General features: G+C 44.4%; 1 protein-coding gene across 3 annotated transcripts in view; it reads right to left on the bottom strand.

Annotated features, from left to right (window-relative positions):
• The window catches only part of CFAP46 (cilia and flagella associated protein 46), a 2,698,259-nt gene that overhangs the window by 655,110 nt on the left and 2,027,051 nt on the right, over positions 1-16,098 (bottom strand). For all 3 annotated transcript variants that reach the window (XM_069611407.1, XM_069611408.1, XM_069611409.1), the window contains exon 48: positions 7,628-7,704. In XM_069611407.1, coding sequence (XP_069467508.1) covers positions 7,628-7,704 — 77 coding nt within the window. The remainder of the gene's footprint in view (positions 1-7,627; positions 7,705-16,098) is intronic.

The following is a 16,098-nucleotide window of genomic DNA, read 5'->3' as shown; positions in this document are numbered from 1 at the left end:
ACTACCATAATTTTTCCCGACCGCAAACACCGGTAGCTAAAAATCACAGGAGCCATGTTTTTCAAGATGGCGCCTTAAGCCCCTTTATTCAAACAGGTCCCGGTCTTCTTTTTTCGCCATTTCCTTTTGGAAAGGTTCTTCTAGTGTTTGTCTCTGCATGCCAAACCAGATTTGGTGCCTTTGTTCGTGTGCCTTTGGCAGGCTTCAGGACTGAAGTTCGCCCTTTGCGTCTCAGTATCTGGGGTGGGCAGGAAGTAAGGGAGGTGCCCGAAACTCCCTGTGCTTAGTCTCCTAGGAGACCCAAATGCACTCTGGCGTGATTAGCTGGCTGACTGTCCGGCATGGACAGCCACCCTGCTGGGTGAGTGACAGCTAGGCTGGAATGAAAGGGAGAAAACTGTTTAAATGGCAAGTCTTGTGGAGTGGAAGGCAGAGTCGACCACTGGAACAAAAGAACCGAAGACAAGTTGGAAGAGGACGGCTGCTGCAACCACTCGGCCATTGGTTTGCCCGGTGAAGCCCTACTGCAGGTCCGAATTGCCAAACTCCATTTGACAGAGAAGCTCCTTCAAGGACGGCTTCTTCCTTTGAGTTGGTGGGACCAATCAACTGATAAGACACCTAGATACCATTCTCAAGGCTGGTTAGGTTTAACCAGGGTGAGGGACACCAGTTTGTTTGAATCTACAGCTACTGGAACTGAAGTGACTCCATTTTGTTTGCTCTTTTCAATGATCCAGTGCAGCGCAGGAGTCCCCCGACATCCTCCCTCTTGTCCCCACGACTGAGGCTCAGGAACAGCGAGATCTGCAGGAACTGCCAGGAACCACGACTACGGCAACATTTGCTTTCTTCATACTGTTCATATCTTCGTACTGTGTCAACCTGATTGAGAGAACGCCACTCTCCTGGAGAAAGCTTGTGAAACTTTCCCAACTTGCATGCCTAATCAGCTTGTGACCCCACAAATGATTCTTTTTCGCCTAAACTACTTCTGAGAACTTTTGCAAAGACTTTACCGTTTGATACCAGAACTGCTCTTTCCTATCCAGAACACTAGCCCATTGATTTTGGCCTGACCTATTGACTTGAATTGAACTATTCTGGTGAAATGAAACTATTTGCACTGCCTAGAAAGTATAAATAATCTATTCTACTGACTTTTGTCCTTTTTGCTCTCTGCTTATTAACTGAACTGCCATTTGGCTCCTTTTTCAGGGGAGCTCGAACTGTCTCAAAAACATAGAGTTTGGAATTGAAGTGTATTGGTCTATAATATTAAGTTGCCTTCTTCTATCGAAATGTTTTATAAATGATTGTGTAAATAAATTAATAAGTGTTTTACCAAGAAACCTTGAGTATAAGTGTCTACTTGAACCACTATGATTGAAAGTCCTCTGTGTAACTAACTACATGTACTGCTCACATTCACTCTTCAGAAAAGCTTGGCTGCTCAGCTCGCTACCAACAAACTGTGTGGTACAGACTTATACCAAAGGTTGGTCTTGCTTACACCTGTAGTCCTAAGTGTGTGTGGTGGTCCCAGAGGGTACTGCATGCAATTCTGCCTAACATGCAGCCATCCCAAAAAAATGAAAGTCTGCGGGGGTGTCCCCCGCCCCCTTGCTCACTTTATTGTGAGTGGGGGTTGCGGGGCACAACCCTGCAGCTGTCCCGAAAAAAGAAAAAAAAAATTAAAAGGACCCTGCGGTGCCGGTTCCCGATCATGGAAGTGAAAGGGAACAGGCGTTGCAGGGACACAGCGAGATGGAATGTAAGGTAAGTAGGGGGTTCGGGTGTAGGTAGGGGTGTGTTGAGGGTGTGGGTAGGGGTTTGGGCAAGTCAGTAATGTTCAGGGGAGAAAAGACCGAAGATTATTTCGAAAAGATAATCTTCTGTCTTTTCTCCCTCGAACATTTCTAATTAGGTCTTTCAAGGTACAGGGCTGTGGTGGTGCATGGTGGTTTGTATGCACTGTACCCCACTCCCTGCCTGCTTCTACACTCTTGCAAAATGTCCCTACTTCCCATAGCTCCAACACGAACCACCCCTGGGTTCCATCCCACCGAACACCCCTTTTCCCCCTCTACCCCTTTTGTAATCCCCACTTCCTCGCTGCAGACTTCCTTGCTCCCATTCGGAATACTGATGCCAAGGTCTGCAGCCCCACTGACCCTGTCCTCCTCCTGGCCCAAATGCTGCTATCCCCACATTTGCGCACGCTGCAGCCTGCTCTGCTGAGTCTGTCTCGGTACGTGGCGTCAGCGCCCCCTCCACTGCTATTTTAGCAAATGTTTTCTGTACCAGTTTTGCTTCCTCCGCCTGCAACCTTTCAGCTGTTTCCTTTTCTCGTTCTTTAATCCTTTTACAGTGGTTTATAATTATAGTCTGAATCTCGGCCCACCCCTTCGACACTATGCCCACTATCTTATTGAGCACTTTCTGACCTTCCTTAGGTAATCCTCTCTAAATAACAAAATAGAAAAGAGAACTGATCGGTCCCACTGGTCACACATTGCCGCATCACAAGGATCAAATTCAATACCCCTGCATCACCCATAAGGCAGTCTTGGGCCTGCGACAACGCAATCTGCAACTCTTTCTCACTAAGTACTCTACTTCCAGATCCCTTCGATCTTCTGGCTCCAACTCTCTGCTGGTCAGATGCTTCCCTGAACAGGGAGCTGGGGGCATATCTCTCTTTTTGGCTGCCTCCCTCCGCTGGAACAGTCTCCCTCTCTCTCTCCGTCTTGAACCAGATCACCTCAAATTCCGCAAACAACTCAAGACCTTTGTCTTCACATCCTCCTTATCTTTCTCCCTCCTGTGATAACCACCCCCACAGTCATTGCCCATTCAACACCAGCATCCGCCCCCTCCCGTTCTGCCCTCTTGGCCCACACCTGCTATAGTTGGGTGGTTTTTCTCAGCCTTTCACTTACCTGATGGGCGTTAGAGCTCCATGTTTTTGCTTGGGAAACCTCCACCCATGCACTTAACTGTTGCCTCTCCAACAGGCACCTCTGGCACCCCTGCTCCCCTGGGGGGCTCTTTACCACATACCACTCCAACGCCTTTTTTCTCTGCATTTGCATGTTCCAAATATCACAATGCCTAGTAGGACCATTTGTTGTTATTCTCTTATTTATTCTTTGTCATTTCAATAGTTTATTTGCTCCCTTGTTCCCTTCCCTTTTGCCTGGTTGTGCTTTGAAACACTATATTGCTGTATAAGCACCTTATAAATAAATAAAACATGAGACAATTTCGGGCCTATGAAACACTGCTGCTCTGTCCTTTCTCACCAGTGGCCAAGTTACAACGTATTACTGCATGCATACACTTATTTCCATGTGTGTGGCTCAGGCCTGCGGCCCTGGCTGCTGCACAAAGCTAGGCCTTGATTTCAATATGGCTGCTATTATCCAAGATGCTGTTTGATTTCCCAATGTACCCTGAAGCCGAAGCATGCACCACTCTCCCCACATTATGGTCCCTGCCGACACCTGCCTCCCCTTGTAACCTCCCTGAGACCCTAGTGATCAATTTCAGGTTTCAGCCTCATCGGAAAGCGGTTGGGGGTCTGGGGCGATCGTCCCTCATTCCCAACATTTCTCAGGCTGTATTGAATCATTCAGACTTGGTTCACTAACCTTCCAAGTACTGTTTGAACTGTCCAACAACTTCCAGTTCTCTTTATTTGGGTGTGAGTCCCAGACTTGCAATTCAAGCTTTAGTTTTCCTTTCAGTGGGTTTGGTTTACTCCCCTGACAAGCGTTAGTACACATACATGTACCTATTTGTTTCCTTTCCACTGTGTTAGGGTCCCGGATCCTCCTTTCCCAGCCTTCTGGACCCTACATCCACTTCATTGAGCTTTCAGTGCTTTCAAAGTGACCTGCGTACCTTGTTTTGGGGTTTGCGCGAGTACTGGCTCCCTTGAAGTAGCTGGACTCATTTGCGGGTCTCCAGTATCTTCCCGGAGATTCCCTTACACTGTGGTGGCTCTGCAGTTTTCCTTCTTTCTGAGGTAGCTTGGTCTCACACTCTCATGCTTCCCGGCTCTCTGGGGCACCTGGAGTCTTAGTCCGTCTCCGGGTTGTGCGGTCCATGCATCCTGGACCGGCCTCAGACTCTCTCTCCCTATTCTCACCATCCCAGTCAGCACCCGACTACATGTCGAGATAGTCCTGGCTCTCGCGACAAGCTGTCAAGTTCTTCGGTTTTTATCTTGTTTCTTCCAATCAATTTTCACTAACCACTAGACTGGTAAAAGTGGTTCCAATGACTATTCGGTATTGCTCTGCACTTCCTCCTCGTCTCAGTACTAAGCAAGGACGTCATTTCACCAAAATGCCAGGGGTAGCGGAAGTGACATCACACGACCCTTGACCTCTGATGACATCACAGGAAGTGATGTTATTTGACCCCACCCCAAAGTGATATCACGGGAAGCGAGGGAACACAACCTTTTCACCCCTTGACAAAACAGGAAGTGGCATCACATAGCATGGTTCCTAAGTACACTATGAAAAATATGGTTACCATATCATTATAATGTGATATACATTTCATACAAGAATAGTTCGCCATATGTATCATTTAGATCATTGTTTATAGGCCCATATACCAAATAACTGAATGCAAGAAGACGTCCATGGCCAAATGATAATGATGTGTTATTATATAGCACTTATGCTTAAGCGCTTTATATAGAAAAAAATATACATGCAATATCACCCAACCTGTGTTGGTACTCATTTATCGACCTCAGTAGGATGAAAGGTTGAGTTGAGGTGTTTAAGAAAAGACTAAATCAGTGACTCACCCCCTGAAGTGTGCCTGAAATAAACCTTTAATGAGTTTAGCAATTACTGTGTAAAATTCCAGAAAGACACATTATTTGGTATTTCTATTCTTTCTTATTTAGGGTCACTGTTGACAGTGTTAGACTTGTGGAACCCCAGTTATTTTTTTATGATTATTTTTTATGATTATTTTTTTATTTATTTATTTTGAAAGCTAGCCACTCCAGAAGCAAAGAACCACATGGCGCTGAACACAGCCCAGGAGATTGCATTAAACAAAAAAAAAAAAAGAAAAAAGGAAAAGAAGAAAAAAAAGAATATGTTTTTTTTTGTTATTTATTTTTAGGGGTAGCAAGGGAGACCACAGGGGTAGCGAGGGAGATCTCAGGGGTCACAGTTGCGACCCCTTTGGGAAAGATTGGTTACACTGGTTTTATAAACTATATTCTACAACTGTAGCTAAAATTGTAGTGAACGAAACCGAATCAGAGACCATACCCCTGCAGAGACTGACCATGTCTGATTACGCCTCATCAGGACCAACCTCTTTCCCCGCTTCTTTATGTGCTAGTGATGGAGTCTCTGGCAGCAAAATTGAGGAGGGATGAATTATATTCAAGTCGTAAATTACTCATTACAACCTAGATGGCCTATTCGTAGATGGCCTCCTGTTATATTTCCAAGACCTTCCTGCAACAATACTTGTAATAACAGAAGAACTAAACCAATATAGTTACAGTGGGGCTTCAATTTCAATTTCTTTAAGTCATTTGTATTCCCTATGGGGAGATTTCAGCTCTAGCTTCAGAATTTATTTCTGGCTCCCACTTTCTATATGTCATGTACAATATCAAATACCTGGGTGTAATGCTAACCAACCCAATTGGCAATATCTACCAAGAAATGTCCCAACCAGAACTGGTAGTGTTGAAGAAAGACGGAGCAAACTGGTCCTGTCATGGATGGCCTGACTTAATGTTATCAAGATGAACATACACCCTAGATTGTTATACCCGTTTCACATGCTCCCCACTCAAATTCCCATAGCCTATTTTAGAACTCATAAAAGCCACTGACAGAGTTCCGATGTGCTGGGGCTAGACCCAGAATTGCACATAGCACTCATATTCTTCCTAGGGAAAGTGGACAGATCGTTTTACCAGACCTTCATGCATATGTCAGGGTTTTACAATTGAGGGTCATTATTGACCACCTTGACTCTCACATCACTAAACAATGTGTCCTGATAGAAAACAGTGTGTTCACCAGTCTCCTTGAGTGAATGGTTATAGGTCCCCAGGAATAGGATACCAAAAAGGATTTTACTACACCCTGTCCTGAAGGTCATCTGGGATTTATGGAGGTAACGGAGTGACACAAGGTGGTTGTCAACATGGTCTTCCCCATGAAGTGCTGTCTGGGCTTCACCGATAAGAGACCTGTTCTCAGACACTAATAGATTCCAACACTAGTACAAGGGAGGACTGGAGAGGGCAGCCTACCCATGGGAGGAGGGCAAGTTCAGACTTATTCAGCAACTGCAGGACCTCCTAAATATTGGTCCTCTATCAGTATTCTTATACCTTCTGTTAAAAGGGGCCAATAGTGATAAGCAGGGGAGAATAATCTAGCGAGGCACCTCGCACCTTGAGAGGATCCTCATTAGCCAGAACAATGGAAAAGATTTGAGCTCAAGGCCTTACTAGGCAATCTTATCTTCAGAATTGTTTGAACCCTCAGAGTAGGATGCAGTGAGGCAGAGACTTAGGTAGAGATATGGGAGAGGAACTATGGTCAAGGAAGATCAGTCAAACAGGACTCCATAACACCCCAATACAAACTCAATGTTTTAAAACTCTTGCATAGGTGTTAGTTCTCAGTGGAAAGGCTGGCCAAGATGTACCCAGAACTTGCTCATATTGTTGGAGAGGCCGTGGCTCCCACGCCGCATACTGGCAATGTGGTGGTCCTGCTCCCATATCCCCACTCATTGGAGAGAAGTTTTATCCTAGATGCATGAACTGAATGGTGTGAGCAGACGCCTGAAACCTCTTCTGGTTCTTTTTGTCTTGGATAAGGAGGAGGGACAACTGACTCTGCTGAGTCATATGATACTTGCTGTTGGCGACCAGGGTTAACTTAGGGAGGAGAGAAAAGGCTCCAAAGAAATAAGAATGTATTAATCAAGCAACAACCTTTTTTTACAAAGAATCTTTTAAACACATGATTGATGAAACCAGTCATAATATTCATCAGGAATGGCTCCCTTTTATGTCAAAATATATGACTGGCAGGGTCTGAGAATTTGGTGATACGCTTGGGGAGAGCACTTGTAAATGATACCTGGTATAGAAGGACGTCAGTCTTGGAGAGGAAATCAAGGCTACGCTCGGAATGGGGTGAGAGAGGTGGGAAGGGGTTGTTTGTTGCTTTTGTTTCATTAAGATGTATACAATTCTACCTGTTGGAGAGATTAACACCATGCTCTGTACACAAGAGGTGAAAAGGTACTCTACTTCTCACTGCTGTTACATGTCAGGAATGTATATATTGTTTTGAGAAATGTAATAAAAGGATATTTGTGGAAAAAGTTTGAAAAATTGTGTATGAAGCACCATAAAAAATGTGATACTATTATGTATTATAAGCCAACATTTGTACTTGCTACGCAGGATCCAGTGCAAAGCATATATATATATATATATATTTTAAAAAATATGCAGCGTAAAATAAATACAGTTTTGATTAGAGGAAAAAAGGAACAATTTTTTTAATTTTCATGTCCACTGGTTGAGCAAGAGTTCAGTTAAGGTACTCACTGCATTGTTGGCTCAATTTGCCTTTCTGGACAATATTTGACTTAGATTTTTCAAGCACAGCCCCATACAAGAAGGATCTACAAGGAAACATGGACAAAAGTACTGAAACAAGTGTACAGCAATATCATATTATTAACTTGTTGTAATATCAAAATGGTAGTAAACATTGCCCTTAGAAGCAGATCTAGCAGGAGGACTTTTATGTTGCCATTTGCAGAAGCAATCTGAGAATCAGGGCCAAGATTACCCAAATCGTCTGTTTTGCTCCACTGTGAATTAAGCAGTATTTTCTTTTTTCCCGAATTCGGATTTGTGTCGTCTTGTATTTTTTTGTAACATGTATTTGTTTAACAAAAATCTTGTTTATTCATCAACCCATTTATCTTGTTCCTAAATTGTTTATTCCAGAATTGTATTGATTATAGACACAAGTAGATTCTTTTTGGTTGTATAGTGTCTTGGATCAGACACAAATTACTTACTTTTTTGGCACATTTCTTGCGAAAACCTATTTTGCAGAACAAGGGCTGCTTCCCAATTCGGAAAAAATAGCTGTTTCTCTGGTGTTATGGGCAGTTTTCAAATCCATGGGGCATGAGCTTCCGCCATGCCACATTCCCCAATAAGCAAATCAGAGTGCACGTTTGCGAAGTGCCAGGCCCACTGCTGAGACACCAAATTTGTATCACTAGTTTTTCCACTTACATTCTCACACTTTTGAAAAATAAAACACAAGACAAATTTGCAAAAACATGCTTTCAGATCCTTGCTGATGCTTGTCGCACATGTTCGTTGTAATCCAGTCCAGCACTTCAGGCTGTAACCACAAGCAAACTATTTTCTCCCATCCAAACCTACGGTTTCGGCCATGGCGCATTCCCCAATAAGCAAATTACAGTACAAATTTATCCTTGCTGAGGGCCAGACCCATTGCCCAGGCACCACAGTTATATCACTGGGTTGTGTACTTACATTTTGACAGTTACAAAAAAAACACAGGACAAATCTGCAAAACCATGCTTGCTGATGCTCCTAGTGAATATTTGCTACAATCCCATCCACCACTTCAGCCTATAGCCACAAGCAGAATTTTTTTTCCTTTTCAAACATATCCCGATTTTGAAAAACGTTCCCACATAGCCGGTCTCTGGTGGCCATGCCCACTCGAACCCTATAGCCACTCCCTCATGGTCATGGCCACTAGCCAGATTGTCTGGGTCATGGCCACCACAGGCTATGCCTAGAGTCAACAATAGTTTATCACTATTGTTTGTACCTATGTTATAACAGTTTAAAAAAAATAAAACACAGGCATATTTGTGAAACCATGCTTTCAAGTACTTGCCAATCCTCCTCCAACAGGTTTTCTGCAAATCCATCCATGTTCTAGTTTTTTGAAAGGTATCAAAATGTACGTACAAAAATAGTCATATAACGTCGCCATATCTTGACAAAATCAATTCACACTTTCCACAAACATTAAAGGTTGAGTATATATTCTTTCTGCTAACTTTTCTGCCGATTCATCAAACGGCAACAAAATTTTAGAACTATCAATGGATGCCCCCGAACATCTGAGATGTCATGAATGACAAGTTTTTTCATTGAATTTCATAGGTTTTTATTAGTGCAACTTAACCATAACATCATTTTAACAAAGTTTTTCAAATGAATTTCATAGGTTTTTATTAGCGCCCATTAACCATAACAACCCTTTAGCAATGTTTTTTTAGTGAATTTCATGGGTTTTTACCAGTGCATGCTAATTTCCTACAACTTACTAATATCATACTTACCCCAATATATCAATATTTTTGTCCAATTACAAAGTGTCACCTTAAAACTCAATTTCCGACCTTCTAGCATAATTTCTAGCACTCCTATACACTTTTCAACTTTTTTCCACTGTTTTTGTGTTTGTTGACGTTCGCAAAACAGACTTTTTGGACAGTGGCACGTGATCGCATGCGTGGCATGATGACGTGTTCGTGAACGCGTCGGCACTTAGCGATCGGGTCCGTGCTTCACGGACAGTTTGGAACTGCACCTCTTTACTGATCTACGAACTTTCAAGCTCAAAATGTTCCTCTTGCACAGCTCCTACACATATTCTTACTCATTATACATTAACGATCTAGTACAGGGCACATATTTGGAAGAATATTAGCAAAACTGCTATTTATCTTAAAAATGGCATCAACTATTGCCATCCCTCTTCCCCAAGAGCCACCAACACCACCAGCTGGAGGACCTACACAACAATAAAAGTGCAGTACTTCCAAACACAATGAAGAGGACCAAGAACATGAGGTAGAGGAAGTGCCTAAGAGAGAATCATGGGTGTGGCAGTTCTTTACTACAGTTGGGAATGTACGAAAGGCTAAAGCTACCAAAGTGAAATGCACTCGCGGACTACCTGGATAGTACTCCTGCAGGACCACCTCCATGCGCTGCCACACAATCCAACCACCGCAATGCTCTTAGAAGGGTTGTTCCTTTCTTAGCAAGTAGTAGGTTGTCTTCCTCCACCTCATCTTGCTCAACCAATACAGTAACTGTTGTAAAGTGACTTCCAGGCTTCTTGGGATTACTTATATGTTTATTACAAGTACTTAAGTCACAGTTACATGAAGTTATATACATAAGTGGACAGGACCTAACACTGGCTCCCATCACCCAGGCTGGGGAACTCTAACTGGCTGGGTGTGGAATCCTTGGGTAAACATTCCGACATTCACAAGGCAACACTCCACATGACATCACCAGCTTTCACATGCACATCACAACAAATCTCCTTCCTTTACTGATAAACATTACAAACACACTCAGGCACGATATAACACATCTTCCTTTACTGATTCACACTGCACCCAAAAAGATACATCAAATAGACACAACATATCTCCTTTCTTCTCAAACGTCAACACACAAAGACAAGCACACCACAGCATATTCCCCTCCTTTCCACAGCCATCACCAGCATGGGGAATATCAATTCTTAGGGACACTCTCCCTACTTCTGTAGGCCACTAACCCTACACACCCACCTACACCTTCAAGCATCTGGGGTGATATCTCCAATCGCACTGGTGGATATGCTACCTCCAAATACTCTAGCAGATTCGCTACACGCTACCTAAAAATACACTTGCGGAGGCGCTACCTCCAATCACACTGGCAGAGGCGCTACCTCCAATTACTCAGGCAGAGGCGCTACCTCCAAATACTCTGGCAGGGCGCTACCAAATGACACAAGCAGAAGCGCTACCTACACATACTCTGGCGGGGTCCTACCCCCCAATTACACAGGCGGAGGCGCTACCTTCAATTACTCAGGCGGATGTGCTACCTCCAACTACACTGGGGCCCTGGCGGGGCGCTACCCAATTACACTGGCGGAGGCGCTACCTCCAAATACTCTGGCGGAGGCGTTACTTCCAATTACACTGGCGGAGGCGCTACCTCCAAATACTCTGGCGGAGGCGCTACTTCCAATTACACTGGCGGAGGCGCTACCTCCAAATACACTGGTAGAGGCGCTACCTCTAATCACACTGGTGAAGGAGCTACCTCCAAATACTCAGGCGGAGGCGCCACCTCCAATGACACTGGCGGAGGCGCTCCCTCCAAATACTCTGGCGGAGACGCTACCTCCTATCACACTGGCGGAAGTGCTACCTTCAACTACTCTGGTGGAGGTGCTACCTCCTATTACACTGGAGGAGGCGCTGCCTCCAAATACACTGGCAGAGGCTCCACCTCCAACTTCACTGGTGGAGGCACTACCTCCAAATACTCTGGCGGAGGCACTACCTCCAAAAATACTTTCATGCTCCTCATGTGGGAGGCGCTACCTCCACTGTACTCACGGAAGTGCTACCTCCACTATAGTCACGGAGGCGCTACCTCCTCACTTCATTGTAGCACATCCACAGGCTACACACACTATGGGTGCTGCCCCATTTCACATCTTCTCTGACTCACTCTTGCTCTCACCTCACTTCACCCATTACACTATTTCATAACATCCCAAACCTTGCATCTCTCTAAAACCTGCCTTTTAATGGAGAGTGGTACTCCGCATTAATCTCCTAATCTACACACATAAAGCCACACTGGAACAATGAGGGAACATGAATGCATCTTATTATGGAGCGATGAAAACTCACATAAATCCTCACTGTTATGCTTGTAAATGTTACCTCCCAACTCACATACATTCTCACTACAATGCTTGAAAGGGAAGTAGAGTATGCTTGGAGGCGCTACCTCCCAGCAACACCTGTGGTATTCCACAACTCCTGTAGTATTCCTAACCACACACACCTCTAACATAACCAAATGGGCACGCAGGCTCACCACCTTTACCCTGCACAACTGGATGTACTACCGTCCAGACCGCTGTGGCACACTCACCACATTTTTCTAGATTAATGGCGGCGCTACCACCCATACAGCTGTGGTTTCACTCAACCACACTCATACTTACATATGCACTGGAGCCGCTACCTCCAAACCTGTGTGGCACTTTCACCCACATACAAAACATATTCTGGGTGCTACCCAACACTCAACCTCTTTGACTCTTAGCAAAACACATGTTTTACCCATGTGCACCCATTTCATACATGAGTCACATAAAACAACATTTTGCATTACCATTTTGCAAAAATTACCATCCTAATAATCCATGTTGCACAATATATATACTTCTTTTCTCACCATTAAAGCAATAGTAAACTATATAATTACATTTCCTAAAATCCTTGGCAAGTTTATGTACCACCCTGCATCTTTGTGGCACTCACCCACAATCACTCTGATAAACTATGTTCTTGCACCTCGTGGCACACACCCACAAACACTTGTGTCTACACTGCCTAACAACTCAAATTCATAGTGACATTTCCGTACACAGCCCTTATGGCGTAACCAAGAAATTATGCGCATTTATTCCTACATGTCCATGTTGGCTGCAGCCTACCCTGCAATCCCTCAATGGTTTCTCCAACCTCTCTCCCACCCTGCTACTGATTTGCTCACATCTACGCATATTGTGCATGTTCAGAATGTCCAAATGAGTCCTTTTGAACCTGAAATTCCTCAAATGTGTTAAATCTAATAAATGTAACTTTTAACCTCATTTCCTGCACGCATATATCCACACAAAAACTTCTCATGCCCCTCCCATGCTTGTCAATCCTTAATCTGTTACAAAACTCTGTTGGTACCACAAACTTAATGCATACGCATATTGTGCATGTTCAGAATGTCCAAATGAGTCCGTTTGAACCTAAAATTCCTCAAATGTGTTAAATCCAATACATTTTAGATTTGAACCTCAATTCCTGCATGCATATATCCACACACAAACTTCTCGTGCACCTCCCATGCTTGTCAATCCTTAATCTGTTACAAAACTAGGTTGGTAAAACAAACTTAATGCAAAAACAGTTAAAGGATACACGTTGCTGCTCCTGAATGTCCAACGTTATCTTCTGAAAGACCAGATTTGTGACCATCATAATCACTGAAACATAAAATGATACACTGCAGCCATTACTTCAAATGCAGTCCTTGTGCCTCCTCTGCAGTCACAGCACCTTGATGCACCATAACCCAAATTTGTCGCATTCCCTTCACCAGGAACGACACTCATGATGACAATAATGACATCCTTGATAAATCCTATAGTGGAATTCGGATTTCCTACTGCGCTTTTATTCCTGTCTGATTTTCTGACTCACCGACGTGCTCAGCAGCGCTCTACATCTTTCAGCTGGATAATACCCATAAAATCGTAGGCACACTGTGAAGATGATTCGTAAGGGGGCCTCTCCTCTCACCCCACAACGCACTTAGGCTTATTCACTTATCTTACGGCCCAATGCCTTCAGCTCTCCTCTTCCTGTGCACAGCAATGCATGTCGCTGGGTTCTTTCCTCATAACATCATTTTTTTTATTCTTCATCCTGCCTCGGTTAATGACTTTGGCTACCGGCTGGAATCTGTCATGGTGAGTGCATTCTAATATGAACATAATGCTTGAATCTGGCGTTCTATGGCATCGCCAACTCCCTTAAACCAGCTGTGATGTCACCAGTCACACTTCTGCTTCGGGGCAATGCTGATCTTCATAAGCCAAACGTCACTCATACCACGTACCTCGACCTAGTGCATGTCACGCTTCAACTTCAATATTTTAAAACGGTTCACTTCATCCAAAACACGATCCGCTTTTGATCCTTGAAAGCAAAGTGGCACACAGGCAGTTTTCCCTGCATCCCTTTCCCTGAGCATACGCTACCAGACTAGCGCTGCCTGGGTCTAACCTTTAGTTCACATTGCGCTTGGGACATGCAGAGCCAGTACTCGCTGCTCACTCCAGACTGTCACTTCAAAATCTTCCCTAACATTGTAGTGGCTCGTTGGGGAACTCCTCAGCTCACTGTCCGCAGTCTCACATCCTTCTCCAAGTCCCACTTATGAACTCAAAGCAGACTTACACTCCTACACGGGAGAATGCTTACTGGGCTTCATACTTTCCCCAAATCTTACTTTCGGTTTCATATGAGGGTAAACAGCATCACATCCCTGCGCTGCATGACTGGGGAATGATACTTTGACTGGTGAATGGAAACATCACTACAGAGCTTTCGTCTTCACCCCTCAGTACTTCACACTTGCAATGCAACCTCTGACAGGCGACAGCTTCACCCAGCACGCCATACCCCAGGAACACCTTCCTACCACAAAGAGATGCTGCTGGTCATGGCATCAGCTGTCTTCTCTTGCCCGCAGCTCCTTAGCTCCTCCCTCTCTCATGGGAGTCATCTTCACTACGAGCTTTGTTTAATCTACAGGTTTCTTAAACTAATGGGGTGGGATTCCTTCTTCAGTTTAAGGGCCCAGGTATCATTTTAAGCTTCCTTTTATCTTCACTTAACAGACAACACTGCTGGTTTTACTTTAACAGGCTTGACTTCTTCACACAGATTTCTCAATCTTAAAGGCCTAGCTCCCTTCTTGAGCTTCCCTTAAAGGCCATGCTCCTCTCTTCAGCCCCAGGACCCAGCTCTCCCTCCACCTTATGGGTATCTTATCCTTCCTATATAGAGCTTCCTTCCTCCCTTTTGGTGCCCTGGGTGATGGGTCTTACTTGTGTTTTGGGGCAGTGTTGTCCTTCTTTTCCAAATTCTTCCTGCACCCCCAGCAGCAGGCTTCTTCCACTTTCTTCAGTTTCTTGCTCGCATGTTCTTCTTTTTAAGACCACCTCGTCGCCAATGTTGTAAAGTGACTTCCAGGCTTCTTGGGATTACTTATATGTTTATTACAAGTACTTAAGTCACAGTTACATGAAGTTATCTACATAAGTGGACAGGACCTAACACTGGCTCCCATCACCCAGGCTGGGGAACTCTAACTGGCTGGGTGTGGAATCCTTGGGTAAACATTCCGACATTCACAAGGCAACACTCCACATGACATCACCAGCTTTCACATGCACATCACAACACATCTCCTTCCTTTACTGATAAACATTACAAACACACTCAGGCACGATATAACACATCTTCCTTTACTGATTCACACTGCACCCAAAAAGATACATCAAATAGACACAACAGTAACCACACAGCCTACTTCTGTGGGACACAAAATCTTGCAAGCAATAAAAGAGCCTGTTGATCCATATCTTTCGAGGACAACAGTCATCGGTATATACTGCAACACATCACTCTACAGGGGGGAGCAATTTCTAAGAGCTTTTGAAGCTGAAATCAAGGAGCATGGAAAACACTGCGCCCTACCTAAGATGTAACACATGTGCAACATCTTCCCCTGTCCACCTGCCCCTCCATATTAGTGCTGGCTGCCTCTTCCCTCATTTCCCTCCCCACCTTACGTTCTAAGCTCCCCTGCAAAAAAAAGAAAAGGTTCCTTTAGGAAGCACCTTTCACAGTTAAAAAATAGAACTGAAAAAAATCGTATAGACTCCATCTACTTTACATTTCTTAGCAAAGTACATAGACTAAATAAGATTTTCCAACATTTACATTAGCATTTTGTGTTATGCTAATGAGAATAATGTGGTGTTCATCCCCCATTCCAGGGAATGGAACATGGGATAACGGCCCGCCAGCCCAAATTATCGGGCCAAGCAAAGAGGGGGCGGATAACCAGGGCTGCGGACCGTTATCCCCCGTTCCAGCCACTGCAATGGGGGATGAAGGCCATTAGCACCCGGGGTTGCCAAAGTGGTACCCAAGGCTGCTAAAAAAAAAAAGGGGGGGTTTTCCTTCCTACACCGGGATGCACGTGGCTTCCCAGTGCAGGAAGGAAAAACCTTTTCCAAGATGGCCACCATGGAAAGGGAAGACGGGGCTCCGTACAGAGCCCCTCTTCCCTTTCCCATGGCGGCCTGCAGAATGCAAAGAGAGAACCCTATGACCATATTACCACAAGCTCAT

Source organism: Ambystoma mexicanum, chromosome 8, assembly GCF_040938575.1.
Source record: "Ambystoma mexicanum isolate Mex_15411 chromosome 8, UKY_AmexF1_1, whole genome shotgun sequence".
Classification (NCBI taxonomy): domain Eukaryota; kingdom Metazoa; phylum Chordata; class Amphibia; order Caudata; family Ambystomatidae; genus Ambystoma; species Ambystoma mexicanum.
This window is presented reverse-complemented; position numbering and strand designations above follow the sequence as displayed.